Genomic DNA, 23,402 nt, shown 5'->3' with positions numbered 1-23,402 from the left:
CAGGGAACAGAAAATTAGAACAAAGAAATGTCACACAGCTAGTTTCTCTTTTTTTAAAAAAAAAATTTATTTATTATGTATGCAATATTGTCTGTGTGTATGCCTGCAGGCCAGAAGAGGGCACCAGACCCCATTACAGATGATTGTGAGCCATCATGTGGTTGCTGGGAATTGAACTCAGGACCTTTGGAAGAGCAGACAATGCCCTTATCCTCTGAGCCATCTCTCCAGCCCCCAGCTAGTTTCTCTTGAGAAACCATATACTCTGTGGCTTAAGATAATGATTAAGGAAAACAACTAAGTGCCAGAAGCCCAGCTAGCTCAAGTTCTTTTAATCTTAATGTTGGGAGATGTGTTCACGGGTTTCGGTGTGCATCATAACTAAAACAAAGCTTTAAATAAGGTTAGGTTAAGATGTTTTTGTTAATAGTTTTGAGGTGAAAACCCTTGAGGAACAAACTGAAGTTTAGAAAGTCACATAATTGAGAGATTTGTTGAGTTCAGGGAACAAGAACAATGACAGCCTGGCTACTGCTTGCTGACATACCTTTCTTGCTAGGATGGATTGATGATCAAGTGTGATGATTAATTATTTGTACCCATTTCTTTCATCAGCTTCCTGATATAAAAAACTGCTGATAAATGGGTATGTATTCCGAGGATTTAAAGTAGAGCTGTGTTTCACATATAAAAGTTTAGGTTTGTGATTCTTTTAAGATTCACTGAGATTACCTTTGGAGATAAGTAATAAAGTAACTGATCCTTCCTTTGTAACTGCAAAATGCAGCCTGCCAGTAAAAGAACTGGCTGAGGAAAATTAATTGCTTGCTCACACTCTGATAATCTATAACAAGTTGCTATGATATGAATATATGTGGGTTCTTGGGATAATTTTTCATCTACAGTATGTAGAATTTTCAAATATGTAAGGGAAATTTTTTTACCTGTATTCATTATAATCATTCACTTGAAAAGTAGAATGTAACCATATTGTAATTTTTATATTGCTTGAATGATTTTGTTGGGATATATAAGCTGTAAAGGAAAAATAAAGGAGAACAGAGACAAAAGATGATAGAAAGGTCCTAAGAGTATGTGTGATTTGCCCTTTTTTGCCAGTCCCAGAGAGTTAAGTTTCACTTACCTTTCAGAGAGAAAGGTCAAATTGAGTAATTACTCTGCCAGCTCCATGGCTGTCCTTCAATCCCTGAGTTGCTAGAGGCTGGTCCTCACAGTAGTGGTATGTATTACTGTGTATATATACATACATACATGTATGACTGCAGTGCACAGCATACATTCAGAAGTGAGAAGACACCTTTGTAGGGCTGTCCTTTCTTTCCACCTTTCTGTGGATTCTGACACTGTACAGTAAGCACCTTTTTCCTGCTGACTTCTGTGTACAATGAACCCCATTCACATTAACATGTGAAGATAATTTTTTCCTCCCAGAATAAAACACAATGGAGAAGACTTATCTAACAGGGAGGGACAGGGTCACCCCCAACTGTTGGGGATGTGGGTCAGCTGGGTGCCCAGCAGGCCATCCACTTTCTTTCCCAGCTCTGGGGAGTTGCTCTGAGAGAATGACTGCCCTCAGGAAGATGGGTTCTGGCTTTCTCTTGTTCTTCTCAGTTAAGAAGAGGCTGCTTCTTCACTTAAAAAACTGACTATGATAAATAAAAACAACAAACATTTTTGAAATTTTTATTTGGTGTTAACTCCACAAGAAAACAAAACAAAACAAAAATCAGTTACTCTGGTGTACGTGAAATCAGAACAATACAACCACGGAAAAAAATCTCAGCCCAGGAATGGAGCTGATACTTCAGTGCTACGAATATGCAACGCGCTTCATACCACAGTGCGTTTCAGCGTTTGCCAACTTTTTTTAATGCTTTTTTTTGTGATCATCCATTCACGAAACTAAAACCACACTTCAATTCTGTGCCAAAGCCTCTGAGCTTCAGCCACTTAACTACAAAAAGAAACCAAATACAGAATCTATTCATCCCTTTGCCTTTGATGACCCACCGCACCCCCTGTGGCAGGGGGGCTCTCCTCACAGCTGAGGAGCTAGGTGTCTTTGCCACCTGGAGCCCTTTCCAGATGAACACTAGCTGTCCAGGTCATTCAAGCTCACGGTTGAGTATGAAATCCATTTGGTCATAGCAACAATTTCTAGGGTAATTGTGACTGCATTGATTTTAGGAATTTACAACTTTCAATCCTTTTTGCTTTTGATGATAGGTTTATATTTCAGTGCAGATGTTAATCAAATTTTAGGAAGCTCCAGAAGAAAAAAAAATACATAAAACTTATCTGATGTCTGTAAATAAATAAGAGCAACATGAAACCTTCCACATGCACACACGCGCACACACAAGCCACTGTAAAGTGTCAGAAGATGTGCTGTATGAAAACAAATCCTAAAGTGGCAAGATGCCCCCTCCAGCAAGCCAGGCTTCCCATGGTGAGGACGCACAGAACTGCGGTGACTGCACAGCCTCCATGATATTTCCTGTGTTCCTGAGAAACAGGCAACAAACTCAAGTACTTCCAAAAAGGCCTCAGAGACAGCCACCCATGTACCCAGTGCTGCCCACTTACTGGTGAGGCCAGCTTGGCTACTTCAGACCTCTTGGCTACTTCATGTCACAGACACGGTGTTTTTAAAAACAAGTTGATTAAAAGAGAAAAATAATTTTAGATGTTCAGGCTTTGCACAATTGGCCCTCCTGGTGCCTGTGGCAGTGCTGCAGGAGAGAGCTTGAAGAGGTGATGAGCACACTTAGATGCATCTGTGTGAGGCATGCCTCCTGCCCGCTTCACCGAGTCACATGAGGCAATGATCAGAACAGCAATCACACAGGTACGTGGGAAATTCCTCTACCCACCCCAGCCCACCGCAAGCAGAACTTGCCCAGAACATTCTCTCAAACACAAAATGAGATACAAGCTATACTACATCACAGCCATGAGAGCAGCTAGCTGTAGCAGCCAAAGATTTCTTAGGGGTCACTGTCTGTCAAATATTTTTAAGTTCATTTGGAGACTTCAGTTCAATGTCGTCACCAGAACATAATTTGCAGGTAAGGTCCTAACTAAGTGCTGGAGAGGCAGCTCAGACCACCCCGCTGCATCCACTATGGATGCACGACAGTAGCAGAACTTACCCCATCCACCCCATGCCTCAAATCCTTGGCTTCTTCAGCTAGCAAGAAAGTCACAAGCCACAGTATCTTCCATGGTACTTTAGGGAATCCTAAGAGAGAGCACAGTATTCTGTAAGTCTCTAAAGCACACCCTTGTTTTCCTACAGCAATGTCCATGAGATCTTCCGAATGAGCCTGCAGATGAGTCACCATGCTTCCCTCCTCCTTCAGCAAGGCCCTGACCCACTGCAGGGGAGGACTGATCTCCTGGCTCAGAGAACAGAGCTGGAGTCTCTGGACGGTGGCAGTTGTTGCCACAGTGCTGACAAGGTGATGGCGACACTGCCGCCAGAGGGAGGCCTGCAGCTGCGATGCAGAAGCGGGACGCGCTAGGACAAGCACATGCACACCCATTCCTCACTGGACAGCACAGTCTAGTCTACTTCAGAGAGCAAGAACTTAACAGCTTGGAAACAAATCTTCAACAGGACAGCCGTCCCCAACGCTAAAATAAGCAAGAAGAGAAAGGTAATCACTGATGCAGATCAGTTGATCGAAGAAGAAACCTAAGTTGCTGCTTTAGACTAACAGGCCTCACAGAAGGCAATTTCCCATCACAGCGTTTTCAATGACTGGTACTACTCTGCAGGGTCAGAGATGTGTTCGGGAGAAGAGCTCCTCTGTGCTGGGGCCCACCCATTCTCCACCGGCTTCGGAGCCTGTGTCACCCGTGTCAGAGCTGGCGCTGGAACACATCTTCCTGTGGAGGCCATTTGGTTTTGCCTCAGAACCTCTCTCTCCTGTGCATCTTGCTTCATAAACAGAAGACACCTACAATTCAAAAACAATTTTAAATACACAAAAAATTAGACACACACACACCCCCTTCCGCCCCAAGGGCTGATTCTATTCACAGACAGAGATAAATTAGCAATCACTGATGTGTCCTATGGAGAGCAAAAAGATGTGAAGTCACACTGTTTTAGAGAAACCTCTTCTCCCTTGTTGAAGGGTCCAACTCTAATTCTGCATGTCCAGTTACATTAGTGTAGGGCATAGGGACTCCCTAACAAGTCTTTGAGTACCTGGTTCAGAATAGCCCATGAAGTTTCACATAGGCTGATATAGTCATGCCCATGGGGCTCACAGTTCCAGTAGACAAGCAAACCAAAGGACACAACTTCAGATTGTAGACACGAGGATAAGTGGTAAGGGGTACTCTGGACAGGAACAGAGTGCTCCAGAAGGTGGCACTCCTGAGCAGAGGCTGGTGCTCTGCACTGGTGCTCTACTAGCATGATGTAGAGGATCTCTTTGTTGTGTTCACAGGAAGGCTGGCATCTGGGGACCCTAGGATACTAGATGGCAATGGTAGGTCCTTTTACCAGTTACAGCAACTAGCAACACTTCCCAGCCCATCACAACATTCACCACCAGCACCACCCCGTCCCAGTCCCTGCATTTGAGCCAGAGGCAGAAGCACAGAAAAGCCACGTGAGAGCAAAGCACACAAGGCTTCCAGGCATGGAGGAGTCTGGATTTCTTCCAACTGCATAGATTAGGAGCATGGGTCCTATAGCCAGACTGTTGAGGCAGGTAGCCCATATCTGTGTTACAGCTCCAGATGCCTCCATTTTTCTACTCTGCAAACGGGTATGCCAATAATACTTAGTGCACAGGGGAGGTGTGAGGTCACTGTCTTGCTGAATGGAGATGATTATCAAGGACAAGCAGAAGCAAGGACAAGAAAGGCTGTGGCTGCCTTAAGGAATGGCAACGGTCTGGGCCATGTGCAAAGGATGATGGGGAGGAGGCAGGTGGGTGGAAGGTGGAGGTAAGGTGCATTAACAGGCTGGGAGACACTGCGTGTAGAGGTGAGAGGGAGAGACAGGTGGTGGGGTAACCATTTCGAGGGTGAAAGGCTATGGAGAGGCCTTGCACGTGGGCTGGGAAACATTAAATAGAACCTGATGGGTCAGTAGGATTAACACCACATTGTACTTTGGAGAATTCTTACAGAGCTTGAGCTAACACTAACAACTCTGAGGAGAAAATAAGTTTCCTTCGATTCATTGGTCAACCTGCCTTAACAGTGGAAGGCCTGAGACTGAGCTAAAAGTAGGTCAAGATCTTGAATGTATCTTCATGGTGCTCACAGGCTTGTGAAGAGACAGAAGAATCTGGGATGGTGGGGCTCCACCCAGAGAGTGCACAAGAGCACAGGAAGGGCAGGGTCTGTCCTACACAGGTTGGAAAAGCACACTGGAAGGAGGAAGATGCTGCCCCAGATTGAACAAGGAGCAACAGGCTTAACACAGCATTAAAGCTCCCCTGTACTAGTGGCATAGGGAGAGCTGGAGGGACATCAGGTCTGGCAAATGGTCAGGGGTGGGGAGTGGCATTAAGCAGACCCAAAGGAGGGGCCAAGAGGACAAAGGCAACACCCATGGATCTGGGGAATGTGGGCCACGGTGGGTCACAGGGCTCCCAAGTTTGTGACTAGAGTGATAGGGAAGAGGACAGTCCACTTACCCTATTAAAATCTAACAGACGCTCTTCATGACTGGGTGTCTCTTTAGCATCTGGATACTCTTCTATACCATTCTCTCCCTTGGCATTTGTATAACATTCTTAATCATTGTGAATGGAGAAGGGAAAAGAGGGAAAGGGGGAAATTCAATTAAGACAGTTTTGAAACACACGCCCCTGTCTCATCTCACAGAAAAGCTCAGCCTCCCGCCCTCTGGAGGATTAGGCTGTCATTGAAAGCACAGCCAGCCAGGAGTACACAAGAAAACACGATGCCAACTGAAAACTTCTAGCCACACATGAGTAATGAATAATAATAAAAACCATACAGCATAAGCATATTCTACTGTAAAACATTCTCCCAACAATTCAACAAATATATACGCAGACCTATGATGTGATGGTCCTGGGAGCACAGGAAAGGACTAGTGAGGACTGCACTCTCAAGAGTGAGTGTCAAGAGGAGGGAGATGGACAATGGACCACAGAAATGTGATGAACAGGAGCAGAGGTTCCAGACAGGGGTAGCCCAATGAGAAAGCAAAGCAGGTAAACAGCTGGCCTGTTATAACTCAATACCATGCCCATCAGTTGGTAACACTTGTGCCCTGGGGAAAGGAGCCTCATGGTCCAGTTGTCCAAGGCCCACAGGTGTGAAGGCAATGCAGAATAAGTTAGAGGAAACCAATCCACCAGCAGATCCAACTGTGCTTCACCCATGCTGAATACAGCTACCCGGGGGACTTGGAGAAACCTAGGTCCTTCTGAGAAGCTCCAGGTGATTCCTGAGCACAGTCCCTGCAATGGACCTAGTTTTAGTCTAGCCTAGCCTCTTGCCCACCAACCCCACCAAGAAGCAACTGTGATGGAGTCACAGCGAAGGATGAAGACTCCAACCAGGCTGGTTTGAACCTGGCTCTGACAAGAGCTAGAGAATGCTGATCCCTTAGCATCCCTGTTTGCTAGGGTTACACCACAGGTATCAATGGGATGCTATGGCTACTGTGTGCCCAGTGCCACAGAGGATAAGCCCAGCCTTAATGAGGGTTACACCCTGGGCACCAAGTATAGACTTAGCTTGCCATGTGGGTATTCTCCATAACCTACCAGTTCTGGGCATTACTTGAATAACCCTGGCTTTGAGTGACAAAAGTCATAGGTGGATGTCAGGTTCTGCTCTTTATTTGTGACATGACTCTCAAAGTCCCATACCCCACCTTTATAAAACAGAAGAAACACCATCCTCTTAAAGGAGGTGCTATGGAAGAAGTGGACAGGTACACCAGCATCTCTGATAGCCCCTAACTCAGAACCCGGGTTCTGGGAGGCCAAGAGGCTGCTGCATTCTGATGGAGGGGGTCCTCATTTCATCCCATTCATTCTACATATATACACACTCCAGGACCAGAAGAAAGACTGTGGCAGGGAAGGTGGCTCTTTTCCAGATCAGAAATGCTACTGGATAGAAGGATGTCCATCTCCATACCTTCAGGCAGAAGGTTGGCAAAGAATCATACTGAACTCATTCCACGTTTCTTGTAATGCTTATAGTGACAGCTACTGTTTGTCGTATAATCATTGTGTGTGGCTTACAGTTATAGGCCCTTTGCCTGCTAAAGAGGCATCTTTATTCCTCACAACCATCCCAATAGGGATGGCTTCCTTTTACAAATACAGACAACAAAAAGGGCCATTAGCTTGTACAGAGGCATTAGGCTTCATCTCAGCCTTGCTTTCCCAACCTGGGCCCTCATCACAGTATGTGCTGCTCCCCAAAGGGCTCATTCCACACAACCTGGGTAATACATGCCAATACCAACTGAGTCTGCAAAGCACAGATTAGCTGCGGTGTGAGTACTGGAGAATGTTACCAACCCCTCTGAAGTCTCTGCACCTGAGTGGCCTTGTACAAACCACACTCCTGTACCATCCCATCTTCTGCCAGGTCAGCAGACAGTGCTACTGCTCTACAGCCCCAGCTGCTATGGTATGTATCCTGCCCCACTCAGAAGACACTCACCCAGGACAGGCGTGTTTCTGCACATCCCAGAGCAGCACTCTGCTCAGAAAGACACAAATACACAGCAGAACATACTCTGTCTCCTCATCAGACTCAACAAGGGGGTAGCCTTTCTCCCCTGGGATGCTCAGAGTTCTAGTTAGCCAGTGTCCAGAACAGAACATGTTGATTACTATCATGTTTCTGGCCTAGAACCTTCAGGAATGCCTGGTCCTTTGAAGGGGTGAGTAGCCAGTTGTCTTCTTGCATAACCTCCATGTTGGGCTACAGACCCTTGGCATTTGAACAGAAAGAATGCTTCATACTGTCACTGCAAGGGAGCATCACAGGAACCAAAACTCACAGCTGTCATTCAGAAGATTGGCCACCATTCTTTCTCCACAGAGCTTCTTTATGAACCATTTTATATGCACGTACAAAAGCATTACCTACAGCCATTCACTGGCACCAGCCAACAGATTGATTCAGAGCTGAGTTGGAACTGGGTTCTTACTAATGAACAGAATGAACCAAGTGAGGAAGTATGAACTCAGTGTTGTTTAAAATCATGCCTAAAGGAAGTAGTTTCTTTGCTACATTGTGATATTCCTCTTCCTCTCCTAGCTCCTTGCTGGGAGGGGCTTCTGAAGCACAGTTCTAGGGATTTCTGACCTGTACTGTGTGCAGCACCTGCATCTTAAAGTCACCTAGCTTGCAGACTGGTCACTCAGGAGACTGGATCTATACTCCTGGGACTCTGGCATGTTCCTTAGTAAACTAGAACTGTCCTCACCACCCTTCTCTCTAGAGCATTGGTTCTCAACCTTCCTAATGATGTGACCTTTAATAGAGTTCCTCACGTTGTGGTCATCCGAACCATAAAATTATTCTGTGCTACTTTGTAACTGTAATTTTGCTACTGTTATGAACTGTACTATAAATAACCTATTCAACCCCAATGGGGTCACAACCGACAGGTTGAGAACCACTGCTCTAGAGTCTCCCCTAACTCCTTCTTGCTGTTCATGCCTCAGTTTCAGGGCAGGTGCAACCACTAAAAATCTCTCCATCTTATTCCTCAATACCCGGCAAACTGAAGTTCTTTCCACGACCACCCCACAATGCACAACAAGCTTGAGGCAGCAGCCAGGCTCCCATACCTGTAGGCTCCTTCCTATCCGACTCTGGCTCAGTTCCAAACTAGTTGAACCCAATGGGACCCTGTTCTTTCAATCTGACTCACATTCTGAGGACTTCTTTGCACAAAGATTACCATGGTCATGATGGTCATGGTGGCCATATGAAGCCACATGAAGCTCATCAAAGGTCTGAACCATTTATGATTCTAATGAACTTCCAAACCCTTTTTTCACCAGACTGTGGCTAGGTATAAGAGCAGGATCCAATTTGCATTCATCTCTGTGTCCTTAGGGTGTAACAAAGTGCTAGCCACAGGAACTTTTTTGGTGTTTCTTAGAAAAGTCTGCTGCTCTTGGTCAATTAGAAATTTGAACATACTAATGACACACAGTCTCCTTACCTTCACACTCTGACGAGGGAAAAAGGGGAGAGTACAAGGCTTTTTCCCACCAGCTCTGCTTTTCTTGATTTCTTGTTACTTCTTGCACATCAGTGTTCAGTACAGGAAACTGTTTAAATGAAGCCAAACACAGAGCATGTTTACAAATCTCCAGGACAGACAGAAAAAAACTTTAAGCATTACTGTAGGACTACCTAGAAATTTTAGGTTGGTGAGTTAAAAAAAATTCTTTTTTAGCTTTTTGTTGTTTAAGACAAAGGGAAAAGCTCAATATATTGCTCAATATACATAAAAGCCTTCATTTAAAAAAAGTACTTCAAATCCAAGCAGAACAAAAATCTTGACAAAAACCTCTTCCAAGACTACCGAAGTTCAGCAGGTAACAGTGGCCTGAGCCTGAGGTGCTGTGGAGAGAAGGGTTCTACCCTTCCCAAGTGGAATGTTTGAGGCCTCTCAAACCCTGCCCTCCCTCCTGGAAAGTGAGAACTGACTACCAGCAGCTGTCACTGGTGACCAACAAGTCCTTGGAGTGGTCATAAACTTCAGAGGCCACTTTTGTATATACATGGATCCTGGAATGGTCCCTTCTTCACTGGGCCTGAGAGGCCTGCCACCAGCTCCCCAGAGAAAAGCCTGGGCTCTCCATCTTTTTTTTTTAATTTTTTAATATTTATTTATTATGTATATAATATTCTGTCTGTGTGTATGCCTGCAGGCCAGAAGAGGGCACAAGACCCCATTACAGACAGTTGTGAGCCACCATGTGGTTGCTGGGAATTGAACTCAGGACCTTTGGAAGAGCAGGCAATGCTCTTAACCTTTGAGCCATCTCTCCAGCCCTGGGCTCTCCATCTTTGTACATTCCCAAGTAACTATGCTGTGCTCTCATCAGAATGCCTGTGAACTGTGTACAATTTCATGATAGCATGTGTTCAAGTTCAGGTGTTTCGTTGTGCTACGAACTGTAAATTATTTATGGGTCTAAAATTGTTTTATCCAGTAAGTTTCTTAAAATTACATAATGTAATGGGAAATACATTTTAACATCTTACTTTCATTTAATATAACTTTTCAGAAATAGTTCTAAATTAGTAACTGAGGAAAACTGTACCATCTGCTCAGAGTAGTCAATTAACCCTCCTTATTCCCCTGGTAGTCTATTCTAACAAGACAATTGAGTACTGCTGAAAGGCATGACAAGGCTGAGCTAAATGCAAATAAAGCCAGCAGTGTACTAGAGCTGCAGTAAAAGTGATACCAGCACCTGATACCAATTTGCAGCCTATGAAGGCATTCTATATTCTGGGAGATTACTTGATGCTGTTTAGAGCAGCAAAAGAGAGTAGCCAGAATTATCTCCATCATCCCATGGCACTACTGAAGGGAGAAGAGGCAAGAGGTTCCTATCTGCGAGGTTAACTATCTTCTAATCCTCTTGTAAAAATGGAAGAGACACAGGGTTAGTCAAGGACAAGCACAGTGAGGCAAACAGGTTTCACAGGTCAAGACACCACCCAGGAACTGGGGTTCACACCAAGATGTGGTCAGACGTGAGAGCATCAGAAGCCTAAGGACAAGACCATTTTCTTGGTCGTCTCTGCACCTCTAGGCAGAGCACTCTGTCTACAGACTACAAAACCTGGCTCCCATGCTTAATCTGATTTCAGAGCACAGCAAGTCCTCTCTTCACACCCTGCTGTGGCTCTTGCCAGTATCTGCCATTATTTGCGGAATCTTTTCTGAATCCTCTATTTGGGTGCCAATTCCTATGGCCAAGACTCACTGTCTTCTCTTTTATGCTGCAGCAGCCATCCACATTCAACAAACATGCATCATTTCATGACATCTTGCCACTCACGTACTCCCAGCTTTTGGAGAACACAGAAACACTACCACAATTTGCTCATATGAGGCCTGTTTAATGTTTTAATTCAATGAATGCAAAAAAAAAAATACAGAGAGGGAGAGGCAGGAGGATCACACAGAACAAGTTCATGGCCAGCCTTGGCTGGGAAGCAATTGATGAACAGAAAAAAGTGGAAAAGGGCAGAACAGAGCAGTACTAACCATAGGAGCTGCACCTGCCCACCTCCAGGTATATACTCAAAAGGCAGCTCTGAGAGAAAGCCTGCCTGGCTTCTTAACACAGCAAGCTACTTCTAGCACTCCCAATCCATCCAGTGCTCCATCTTCCTTCAAATGGTGCTTATATCCTCACAGAGCATTAACCTACATGCTTGATGTTAGCACCCAAGCCTGCAGGAAATCTCCACACAGGCTTTGGCTAATGATTCCAGCATCTGAGCCGGGCGCACGCCTTTAATCCCAGCACTCGGGAGGCAGAGGCAGGCGGATCTCTGGGAGTTCGAGGCCAGCCTGGTCTACAAGAGCTAGTTCCGGGACAGGCTCCAAAGACTACAGAGAAACCCTGTCTCAAAAAAAAAAAAAGTGAACTCGGTTGATTCCAGCATCTGCAACAATGCTGGGCAGAGGGCACTCCATACATGCTCCAGGAATGAATGGGACACTGAAAAGGAAGGGAAGGCACAACCTTTATCCAGAAAGACTGATCACAGACATTCTTAGCAACTCTCAGAAGTTCTTCAGAAGCTGACAATCAAGAGAAGGGATAAAGACCCCATAGTTCACACTCCCATTAAATGGTCTATTTCTGGTGAAGAGAAAGGTGCTGAGATTTCCTTTCTTTGGGATCCAGGACCCCTTTCCCACTGGTCATTTTTCATTGCTGGGCCACAAACGGCAAAGAAAGCTTTCTGTGGATCACTCTTTTAAAGAAACACAATGTAACAAGAGAACATCCACTGGAGGCTGCAAAGGCCTGTGTTTACTCTCTGCTTCTGGAGGCATAGAGTCAGGAGAGTGCTGTCTGATCCCACTGAGGGATAGGTGGGCCTCTTTTTGAATTCTAGCTACCAGGTGGGGGAATAAGTCTCTGTGGATGTCTAGTAGGATAATACTAACAAAGCTGGTACAGGAAGGATGTGTGCCACAAGCCAGGAAGGATGACTCCTGCTGCCTCTCCAACCTCCAGACTCACTGACCTTCACAATGTAATGCTGCTGAGACCAAATGACTTCATCTCTTGAAGAACTGGGAAGTCCTTGAAGATAGGGACTAACAATCTGGCTTCTTTCCTATGTTCAAAGTTCTTGGCATTAAGCTGGCATCAAAGCCCAGAAAAAGAGGACGCCCATGCCATATTTCTGTGTAAGAGACACATGGGGCACACTTTCCCTATGTGCTAGTTTTTGTTCTCCACTACAACTGGATGAGCTGTGTTCAGTACTCAATCAACACATCTCAGCAGCCCAGTTTCTTTATCTGACCTTCTGCTCACATGGCCGGCCTGCCTCCCACCCTCTGCAACTACATATCCAGGTGTATTCAAAACACCTGCAGTGTCCATACCCTGGGAGGATTCTGATGAAGTCCCCACAGACTTCAGGCCTTATTTCCACTGGCCTACCTATCACATCACCCACAACTGCACTGGCCCTGATGTCCCAAAAGATAAAGAACTGGTCAAGTAAACCGTGGTAAAACCACACAGTGGAACAATATATAGGACATAGGAGGAAGAGTGGTTACAATAAAGGTCATTTCAGTTAAAAGGGAATCTTACCATGTGGAAAATACTCTGGTGGGGTTCATCACAACTAGCACTAATGAGGGCTGGTGGGAGGAGCCCTTTTCACTGTGTGTATGCTCTCCTTTAACTTTATATGAACTGCCCATTTCAGTTAAGATATGTGATTTATAAACTGGGTTTCTTGCCTAGACTGAATTTTGCTCAGACAAGGATGGTACCTCATTCATTGGGGCTCTTCCCTTAGTGACAGGCACACACAGACATCCAAATCATGTCTGCCCAGTTTGACTTAACTTTCAATTGAACCCTATTCTTTCTATGGTCCTTAATGCTAACTCTTATGGAAACTCTGTATTTTCATCCTCTTGCACTGAAACAGAAGGAATCTTAGCAACCTTAAAGTGGTGTCTATGCCCTCCAGAGACTGGCTCCACTTAGGCAAAGGCATCTCTTAGGAACTCCTCAAAACTGACCTGGTGATTATGATGGGGTAGACAGATCTAGTCTCAGCCTGGTCCCAAACTGTCCCTTCAAGTACTCTCTACTCTGTTCCTCAAATCAGCCTATGAAGTGAGCTCCAGTCTGCAGTGATGCTGACAGCATCCACTCTCAGGATGTCACCATACATCTGCTGCAAGATACGACCTCTCAAAAAAAAAACCCAGAATTCTGAGAACATGGAAATACATCAACATACTAGAAAGCGAAGGAATATGGTAGTAGTAGGTGGGATCTTGCTTCTTTCCTCATTTTCTTTCTCATTTTCTTCCCAATCTGGAACCAGGTGAAATACAAAGTACATAAAGGAACATTTAAGGAGGAAAAATGGGGGCAACACAACAACACATAAAGGCTGACAACATTGCTGGTTTTTCCTTAGCAATTCAGATTTCAAGGATTCAAGGGGATTAAACTTGGTCTTCTATGGACTAAGAAGCATGCTGACTAGAGCAGCAACTCTCAAGTTCCCACTGAGGCTTTTGCAACCACCCAAAGGCAAGCAGCTGCACACCTGGGCACTCTGACTTTAACGAGTTAATGCAGTGCTCAGCCATAGAAGCCAATAATCAAGTACTGGAAAAAGAAAAGGAAAAAAAAAAAAGGTGAGGAACTCACAAGACATAGAAAACACAATAAAAAAAAAGAGAGACAGAAGGTGCAAGTAAATTAAGAAAAGGGAGAAATTAATTCCGATATGAGGTGGGATTGAGGACTGAAGAGGATTCAGGAAGGTATCAGTGGAGAAGGTAGATGTGAAGGCCTCACAGGATGGGTGGGGGCCAGTGAGCAGGACAAATGAAAGGACAACACATATCCATCTGGATCAGGAGGGTATGACTTGTGACTGTCTCCAACTCCGCTTAACAATCTGATTCTGGAAAAAGGCCAGGCACTGTATGCCAACTAATCGTCAAATAAAGCAGGCAGGTAGCTCTGCTTTTCCGTGGAACAGCTCATTGCTGTCAGTCTGGTGCAGTCAATTTAACTTCAAAGTACTTCCTAGAAATATACTCAAGGGGTATGATGACTCCATTAACAAAATTGCTGACACTAACCTCACCCAACAGTTCCACATGAAACTCCCTGCTCCAGAGCACTGGAGAAGACATGTATTTGGACCATGGGTTCACTCATACATGAACCACAACACACTTTAGAGAACAGTGTCAAGATGTAAGGTATTTTACATGGAATACACAGCTATAGTAAAGCCAACCAACACTCTTTACTCGGAGCTGCATCCTGGCTCCCCAACTCTGAAAGCTACAACACTTACACACAGGTCTTATGCTTTACCCATAATGCACGCATATTACATAAGAACTTTGCATCCTGTGAATTATTTTGCCATTTCCATGCAAGAGTCAATTTGCACTTCAGATCTGTAAATAGCAAATTGATTTAAGTCCTTAAGCATAAATTAAGAATTGTAAATTCTAAAATACTTAATTTTCCAGTAATTCAGTCTCACTTTTCTTGGCTGATAAGGCTACTCTTTATCTGATCAAATCCATTATTCAATATTGACACATACCTCTTCCAGTTGTCCTGAAGACACTGGATTATCTTCACAAGCAGGGAACTGACAACCTGCTTTGCAACTGCAAAAATCATTGATTTCCTCTTCACATTGTGTCATTATTTTACAGTTTACTGCTGAGCTTTCTAAATTTATTTCCAGAGATTCATTAAAGTTACATTCCAAACACTGATTCTGTTTTCCTACTGGAAGAATCCCTGTTGCCTCCTCCTGGGAATCCAGTGATGTCTGAGCACTCTTTTCCATTCCAGACTTTTTTAACCTGGGCAGGAACTTCCCAGACTCGAGCTCTGATTTCCCGTAGTAGTGGCCTTCCTTCTCTGCATCTTCTTCTAGAGGTTTGAGATCTGCTTGTGGGTCTTCAAATACATCAACTTGAGAAGGAATGGGAATACTTGTTTCATCTCTCTCAGATTCAAATTCTGACTCACTTCCTCCTCCAGGGGATAGTTCAGATGCAGAAATTGGGCGAAAGTGAGTTCGAGGAGAGATTCGTATAGCCCTGTACTGTGTCCTGTCAACGCCACATATTCTGGGGTGAAAAACTTCACTGTCTGAATCAGAGCAAAGAATTGATTTCGGCTTAAAACTGGGGCTGAAAGATGCAATCCCTTCTGGTTCAAATGAACACTCTACGTGGAGAACTTGTGAGAATGGATTGCTTAGGTCAAAGGAAGAGAATGAATATTCAAGTCCAGGATCTTCAACTTGAAAGTTACTGCAGGCTCCTAGCAAGTCTTCATGGAAGATAAAAGAAAATCCCTTGTTTAATCCATTTTCCCCACTCTTCGGCATATCATTCTGTTCAAATGACACAAAGGGCTTCCAGAGCTGCCTGTGACCAGGAGCAAAGCTGTTCCCAGGGGTCATAAAGACATCTGTACCAGCTATTGTCACTACATCAGAGGCTGCACATTGTAATAAACTCCCTTTTGTGTGACCAGGTGGTACAACTGCCCACTCCCCATCACTGTTGAACGTTTTGAGTTCTCCATAAACTCCTCCAAGAATGAACGTGTTCTCTTTGTCCTGGGCCACATCCCAAGGTTTAGAGGGTGTGGTGTAATCACCGCCATCCACCTTGGACAGCTCACTAGAGCCGAATGCTCTTTTCTCCAGGTTCTCCTTCTGCCCCTCCCAGAGATGATACTCTGATCTCTGCACAGCCCTGCTAGGCTCCTGAAAGGCTTCCATCTTAGCATCAGTGTCCAGACAGCAGCAGTAGTTACTTACATCTGTGGAGAACAACTCCTCCCCAGGTCTCTCTGTCTCTACTGCAGCCACACAATTCCGATCTGCCATCTTTGTCCAAATGTCTTTAATAACCCCTGAGCTGTAGCCATCTCCATGTGGACTGCTTTCACTACATGCCTGTGTAGTTTCAAAGTTCTTATTTTCTGCCTTTTGTTCTAGCTGAATACCACACACAGATTCTAGCTTAGATCTTTTTTTGAAAACTAATGTAGGAATTTCTCCTAAAGTTCTACTGTTTTGCTGACAAGTTTCATCCTGCAAAAAATCTAGAAGTTCTTCATCTACATAATCTGACGAGACTCTGGGAACTACATAATTAATATCTTCTGCAGTAAACTGTGTTGATTCTTCAAACTGAATGTTTAGTGTCTCGTTGTCTGAGCGTGCTTCTTCTGAATGAGACCATGGACTACAAGTTCTTGTTGAAAGATTAGAACAGTGTTCATTTTCTTCAAAGGCACTATTTTTGGTCCATATTAGCAATCTAGACTGTGTTTTCCCCAGCATATTAGCACTAGAATCTGTAGGTTCACTTCCCAAGTTGAGTGTTTCAAAAGAAAATGGTAAAACAGAATTACTGCATTGCACTTCAAATACTGAAAAACAAGAGTTTATACCAGATCCTTCATTAATATTGGAAAAGGGCTCTTGATTGCCAGCAAGCACGTGTGAACTGAGTATCGTGCTATCCAAGATAGGAGAGAGTCTAACTGGAGAGTCTCCTCCGAAACTCTCTCCATCAGCATCACCAGAACTAGATGAACAACACTCCCAAAACTGAGCCAGATTGCCAAGGTCTTGCAGGAAGAAGCCCTCAGCACCCACTGAGCTGGTAGAATCTGTCCATATTGCACGTTCCCCTTGCAAATCCATACCATCTAACACTATGCAACATTCTGCCTCAAAATCTGTATTTTCCTTGCTTTTTTGTCGAATCATATTCAAAATCCGACTTTCTCCTTGCATCGTTTCTGAGGCACCAGGATCCAACATGGATTGATCAATATCCACTTCATAGAAGTGTGTTAGTTCTGAAAGATGAATATCATCCAGGTATTTATTGTCCTCTGGTAGAGAACATAATGAGGTCCCAGCGAGGTCAATATCCTCATTTATAACTGCAGGCATTTCTACAAAATGACCATCAATGAAAGTACCTGCTGCGAGGTATGTTCTATGGATATTACTGTTGCTGATACACAGACCATGCACGGATTCAGACAAGTCTTCCACTGCCTCTGCTGTCAGAGCACTTGTGTCTTCCCTGTTTCGGTATGTGGTTTCTAGTTTGCTTTTTCTACTCAAAGGAACAAAATACTCAGCAATGGGTTCGGTGTACCACAGTGGCTCTTCCTTGTACTCTTTGTTGTTTCTGCTCTCTACATATAGATCTTTCACTGCAGTGTTCCCGGGGTCACTCCTCCCTGTCTCCTTTGCTGGTCTTTTTCCCCGCTTGCACAGCTGCCTGATGGATCCACTGCTGCTGCTGCTGCTGCTACCACCTGCATGGATACTTCTCTCTGCCTTCTCACAATGTTTTAGCGACAGCCTGCTTTGCCCATTCCGCCCTTTTTTGTTTCGAATTTCTCGTGCCTTGTGTCTAACTTTAACATACTTCATGGATCCTTTTAATTCTCCCTGATTACCACTTGAACTTGAACCTGCTTCACTAGAGCCGGATGACCACGAGCGAGGGCGAATCTTCCCTTCAGGTTTGTGTCGGATCTGCTTTTTGTACAAGGCAGGCTTTTCTTCGATGGTGCCATTGCTTAATTTGTTCTCCTTCTCATGTCTGCTCCTGCTCTGGGCTTTGTCATGCATGGAGATGGAGGCAGCAGTGCTTCTTTCTCTGATGGCTTCACTCTCACTATTACAGTCCTTTGGAGAAGATGTATCGGTGCTTGCTGGTGGGGCTGTGGATGATGAAGAGGAGCTAGAATAAGAACAGGGTTTGGACTTGTTCCACACAGTCATGATTTCTTGCAGGCAAACTGGTTTCTCAGAAAGTGGTGGAAATGCTTCATAGTACCTGCAAAACAAAGAAAAGTTCAAAAGCAAGCCACTTTTTATAGTTATCATCTACACAAAGACAGCAATGGCAACCTGAGAGGCAGCACTTCAGCTCACTAGTGTTAGCATTAAACCATCAACAAACCATTAATTTAAAAAGAATCACCAAACAGTACACTGTGCTATGCATTAAAGACAGTCCCACAAATCAATCACTTTAGCACTGCTCAGACTGTGAGAGGCACTATACAAATATTATAAAATATGTACGACAGCACACTTGTCAGAGCTTCAATTTCAACTAGGAAGAAATGACAAAAGTAATGTAATAGGAAGAATGTACTGTGTTGATAGGAAATGTCTAAAGTTGAACCTCATCCTGGTCACTTACAATGCTTGTGACATTAAACTCACTCACTATTTGATATTTTAGTCTATTTCCTCCCTCTAAAATAGTGAACACATAACTAAACTCACAATAGTGGAAACAAGTAGAGTTGAAAGCAGCTTAGAAAATGACTTAAGAATACAAGCTCTGTAGCCATATCCCCTGAGACTAAACCCGGCTCTACTACTTACTTTCTATGCACCTTTTGGCTTATTGGATAATCTCTTGGTGGCTCAAAACAGGAGTAAGAACAGTGTCCGTCCATCTCATGAGCAGGAAGGACTAGTACAGGAAATGAGTCAGAACACCACCTATTCCATGTTCTCACTCCTGCTTTATTACTCGTGCAATAGCATGGAGCTTCGAATTTAAGAAGGCTCTCAGGAATGTAGGGATGGTCATATTTAAGTGCTCAGGAATGAGGATACTGGTACAATCAGAGATAGGGATCACAGTTGGGTTTAGTGAGCATTGACTGTGAGGTGTGAGACTTGACAATATACACATACTATGTTCTAGGATGAAAGCCTGACTGAATCATAACTCCTGGATATGCTTAGAAACTCATGGAAAAGGAGGGAATACTTTTGACTTGCTATAAAAACTGGCAGTTGTTGAAGACTGAAGACTTGAGAGCAGAATAGATCCCCAAAGGAAGTCTAAAGCTATGCTGGCTCCTGAGAGTACTGCTGTTCCAAAGACAACATTAAGTGACAAAGGCCATGTTCACAAAGATGCTGAATGTGACTATATTAAAGCTGTATAGTACAAATTATTAAAAGCTTTATACATAATTTTATTTTTTAAAATTAATTTTTATTTATATGTATGTGTGTATGTGATTGTATGTCATAAGTACGTGGGATTGCCCAAGGAGATGACAAGAATCCACCGGATCCCCCTGGAGCTGAAGTGACAAGAGGTTGTGAGCCACTTGACACGGGTGCTAGGAACTAAACTCAGGTCCTATGGAAGAGCAGCAAGTAATCTTAACTGCTGAATCATTTCTCTAACCCCATACATAATTTTCAACATTCTAGCAGTCACATTAGAAGTCTATGCAGAAACTCATGAATTAATTCTAGTAACTTATTAAAAAATTAATTCTAGTAACAACTGACAATGAATCTGATAAATTCATTATATGGAACTGATTAATGTACTGTTTTATACTTTTTATACTGTTTCTGATCTCTATTGAGAATGTTATAATACAATCAAACAAATGCAATTTTTCATTAGAGATTCAGGAGATTAAAATAAAATGCATAGCAAGAAAGTCTGTTTATAATACAGACTATTTTATACAGAAGAACAAAAGAGACAGAAAACAAGTCTGATGAGATCCTATGCAGGAGATAGTGGAAACCCAGTTTTCTTGTCTGTGTACAGGAATAATGACTTCTTATAGCTGTCTCAAAGACCACATGTCAGTTTCAAAGGTGCTGCTACAAGTGGCTTCAGTAAGCAGTCCCTGTTTCCTCCACTCCATAAATACTGACTGGATGCACAGTATAAAACTAGACCACCTCCCTTTTCACTCAAGAGTATCAAGCAACTAAGTGCTCAATGTATTTTCTAAATGAAGAAATCATATAGATGTCAGGCATAGAAGCCATGTAGCAGCAATAAGTCTGGTTTTAACAATGTGAAGTTCATATTGAGTACAGTCTTACATACATTTCCACTTGATCCTTGGCTGTAGGGGATAATTCTGCCTCTGGAGAGGGAGACCCCTCTAACTTTTTGTGAATCTTCTCTTCTGTTAAAAACAAAATTCATAAAAAAATTATCATATATCCAGTTAATAAACACTATGATTTAAAACATTTCTCAAGAAACTTTAATTAGATATGATACAAGCCTTTGTGGCATAGAGAGAGAAGCCCACACCAGTGTATAACACCAATCTACTGAGTGTACAGAAGGCACACTCTGGCTAGGCCTCATAAGCACCAGGCTGCAGGCTGAGTGAGAGTCCTTTATCTCATCACAAAGTCACACTGGAAGCTCTTTACTGAGAGCCTGGCATTCCCTGTGTACTTATTAATTAGATCAGAAGGAGTGAACATCTGTTCATATTCCAAAAATATTTTCTCACAAAATTCTGAGTCATGGCCTTTGTATTGGCTCATTTTGATTAATGCTAATCTGTAAAGAAAACACTTCACTACAGTTAGATCTGTGACTTAACATGTAAGTAAGCACGGGATTTGCTTCAGTGCCAACAGAAACAAAGGCTATCCACTTAGCTTGGTCCAAGTTATTGCCTTAAACTAAAAACAAGCTTTCCTTAGCAGAATAGCAGAAGGCTTCAAGACTGTATGCTGCACTGTGACCTTAACAAGGACAGGAACAAGGTTCCTTAAGCTAAATGCAGCCTCTTCCTGAGGTCCTGCAGAGCACTTAGGAACCCAAGTGATTGAATGAGCCTGGTAAGTTGGCCTACCTAAACCACTCAATGAAGACAGAGGTTCCTTCATTTTGAGAGGGCACCCGTGGACTACAGCCCACCTTTGGGAGCAGGGATTTCCCATGTGGCCACTAACGACCTCACTGAAGCCTCTTGCAGAGCTGAGAGTGATAAGAAATGCCAGCCTAGAGACACACACTACACTGAGAAGTACCCTGCACACTCACCTTGCTCACTCTGTAGGTCTTTCAGTCTGCAGCAGAGTTCCTCCACTAAAGTTTCAATTCCAGAGCTCTGTATGAGACAGAAGACAGTCAGCTGACCAACAGGTGCAGAGAAAACAGGCATTTTACATTAATACCAAGGACCATAAGTCTTCCGTGTTCCAAAAGGAATACATTATCAATTCTTAAATGCAACACAGAGTTCAAAAACAGTCCACTTGTAAAACCAACCTAGTATAAGCATCTTACTAATGAAGGACAGTAAGTGGGACTTACTAATAAAATGTGACAATATGAGTGTAGCTCCCAGAACGGTATCTCTCTTGCTCAATAAGGCCGATCTAAGTGTCCATCATCTGACAAAAGTCAGTTGCCCACAGAACAGCACCAAGACTCTTTGTTCTTTGTAATCACGGTTTTGTACAAACTCAACACAAAGATTACAAAACCTCCTTAGTCCTCTAGGAGATTATAGCCTACAAGAAAACACAGTAGGAGCTCTTCTCTCCTTCCTTTCCTGTCTTCTCCTTCTCTTTTCCTTTATAAAGTGAACTTGCACGACTCCAGCAGAAAGCACACTTGGAAGTTCTAGGCTGTTTTAAGAGACAGGCACAACTATACTTCTACAAAGACATGCAAGAGCCAGTGAGATCGTTCAGCTGATGGTAAAGGTGCTTGCCACCGAGACTGACAACCTGAGTTCAATAGCCAGGACTGACACAGTGCAAGGAGAGAACAGACACCCACAAGCTCCACAGGTATGCGTATACAGAGGGCACAAGAGGATCTGGAACTGAGGATAAAATGAGTCAAGCTTCAGAGAAATGTGCACTGGAAACAGGCAGGGCACATGATCTTTCATTCATTTCAAATTCTTTTTTTTTTTTTTTCAAGAAAAAAGAAAGATCTGTACAATGGACAGAAAAGTGAGAGTGTTTCTTAAAACCTTTGTATTTACTCAGGGACAAGCTATGTCTGGGTTGGAATCTCGTGTCTTTGAAAGGACACAGCTGGACAGATGTACACAGAAGAGCCACCAGAGCCTCTGTGCCTCTGCTCTGCGCCTCCAGGGGCTAAAAATAAACTTCACCCATTCGCTGAACTCAAAATGACTCAGCAAAGTGTGGCAGATGTTGTAAAGAAAAAAAGCCCCCTCACACAGTTTTAGCGACAAGAAACAGATTACAATTAGGAAGGTAAACTATAAATATTCACATTTACTTTCTATCTACAGAATGTCCCAGACTTTAAGAGGGAAAGGGGAAAGGGGGAAAACAGGTCAGAGGACAGCTGCCTCTTACTTACGGCTTTGAAAAGCACGCAGACAATATGGTCAACAGTGAAAGGCTGCACAACCCCACCTTTGAGGTCTGCTTACCATAATAGTCAAGGTGTGATGAGGCCGGCAATTATAATCCATTCTCCAGGATCTTGAAACTAACACGGGTGTCAGCTGACACGCCGCATACTGTCTTGTACAACAAGCCTATGTCACTGCTTGCAAACCTGGAGCTATTGCCAGTGCAGAACATGGAGCCTCTGGGGACTGCTTACCAAATTCCTTTCAACTTCTAAAATAGGCTAGCATTTTCTACCCCTGAAGAATGCCCATGGCAAACTGTGAACAAGGTATACATGCTATCTTGTAGTTAGCATAAACTACACAGACACACATGAAAGCAATACACATGTAATTGTCATCAAATCATAGAGTGTATGTATGTATACAGTCTTGTATATATGTATATACTCATATGTAAAATATCTATTTTCAAATAGTACAAGCAACATAAGAAACAGTGCCTCACTTCTTACTCAATGTGTACATCAAACTTTACTAACCAAGTTTTTGTTTTCTTTCCTTAGCCATGGTGCTATCCTACATGTGTACATGGATACACACAGAGAAACACACACACCACCACCACATATTCATACATATTTTTTATAATACTAGAGATTAAACTCACTCTAGTTATTATTTTTTAAAAACCATTAGGTCATCATGGTATCTTAATGATAAAATGGGAAACATAAAGGCATCCAAATTACAATCGAACCATTGTATGCTGGCAAGTATTCTAAAAAGTTCATTTAGAACTGTTACTAAGAAATTTCATCTCCATTTCTACCTATAATATATACTATTAAAATTTTCGAATAATTATATTTTAGTAGTCTATCATATACATAGGCATTTTGGAAAGACTTAGCTTAAAGCATCTTAAAAAGGCACAAA

The 23,402-nt window shown here is 43.3% G+C and overlaps 1 protein-coding gene across 4 annotated transcripts in view; it reads right to left on the bottom strand.

Annotated features, from left to right (window-relative positions):
• Positions 1-1,693: 1,693 nt before the first annotated feature.
• Positions 1,694-23,402, bottom strand: part of Kiaa0232 (KIAA0232 ortholog) — a 62,056-nt gene continuing 40,347 nt past the window's right edge. For 2 of the 4 annotated variants that reach the window (XM_075943751.1, XM_075943753.1), the window contains 6 exons: positions 21,167-21,233; positions 20,207-20,288; positions 14,869-18,157; positions 9,224-9,332; positions 5,688-5,785; positions 1,694-3,986 (listed from right to left, as the gene is read on the bottom strand). In XM_075943751.1, coding sequence (XP_075799866.1) covers positions 3,807-3,986; positions 5,688-5,785; positions 9,224-9,332; positions 14,869-18,157; positions 20,207-20,288; positions 21,167-21,233 — 3,825 coding nt within the window. In that variant the 3' untranslated portion in view covers positions 1,694-3,806. Of the gene's footprint in view, positions 3,987-5,687; positions 5,786-9,223; positions 9,333-14,868; positions 18,158-20,206; positions 20,289-21,166; positions 21,234-22,541; positions 22,607-23,402 lie in introns of those variants that run through there. The other 2 variants (XM_075943755.1, XM_075943752.1) reach the window with 2 other exon arrangements.

The sequence above is a fragment of the Microtus pennsylvanicus genome, chromosome 12 (genome assembly GCF_037038515.1).
Source record: "Microtus pennsylvanicus isolate mMicPen1 chromosome 12, mMicPen1.hap1, whole genome shotgun sequence".
NCBI lineage: Eukaryota > Metazoa > Chordata > Mammalia > Rodentia > Cricetidae > Microtus > Microtus pennsylvanicus.
Note: the sequence above shows the minus strand (reverse complement) of the source record. Positions and strands in the feature narration are given on the sequence as shown.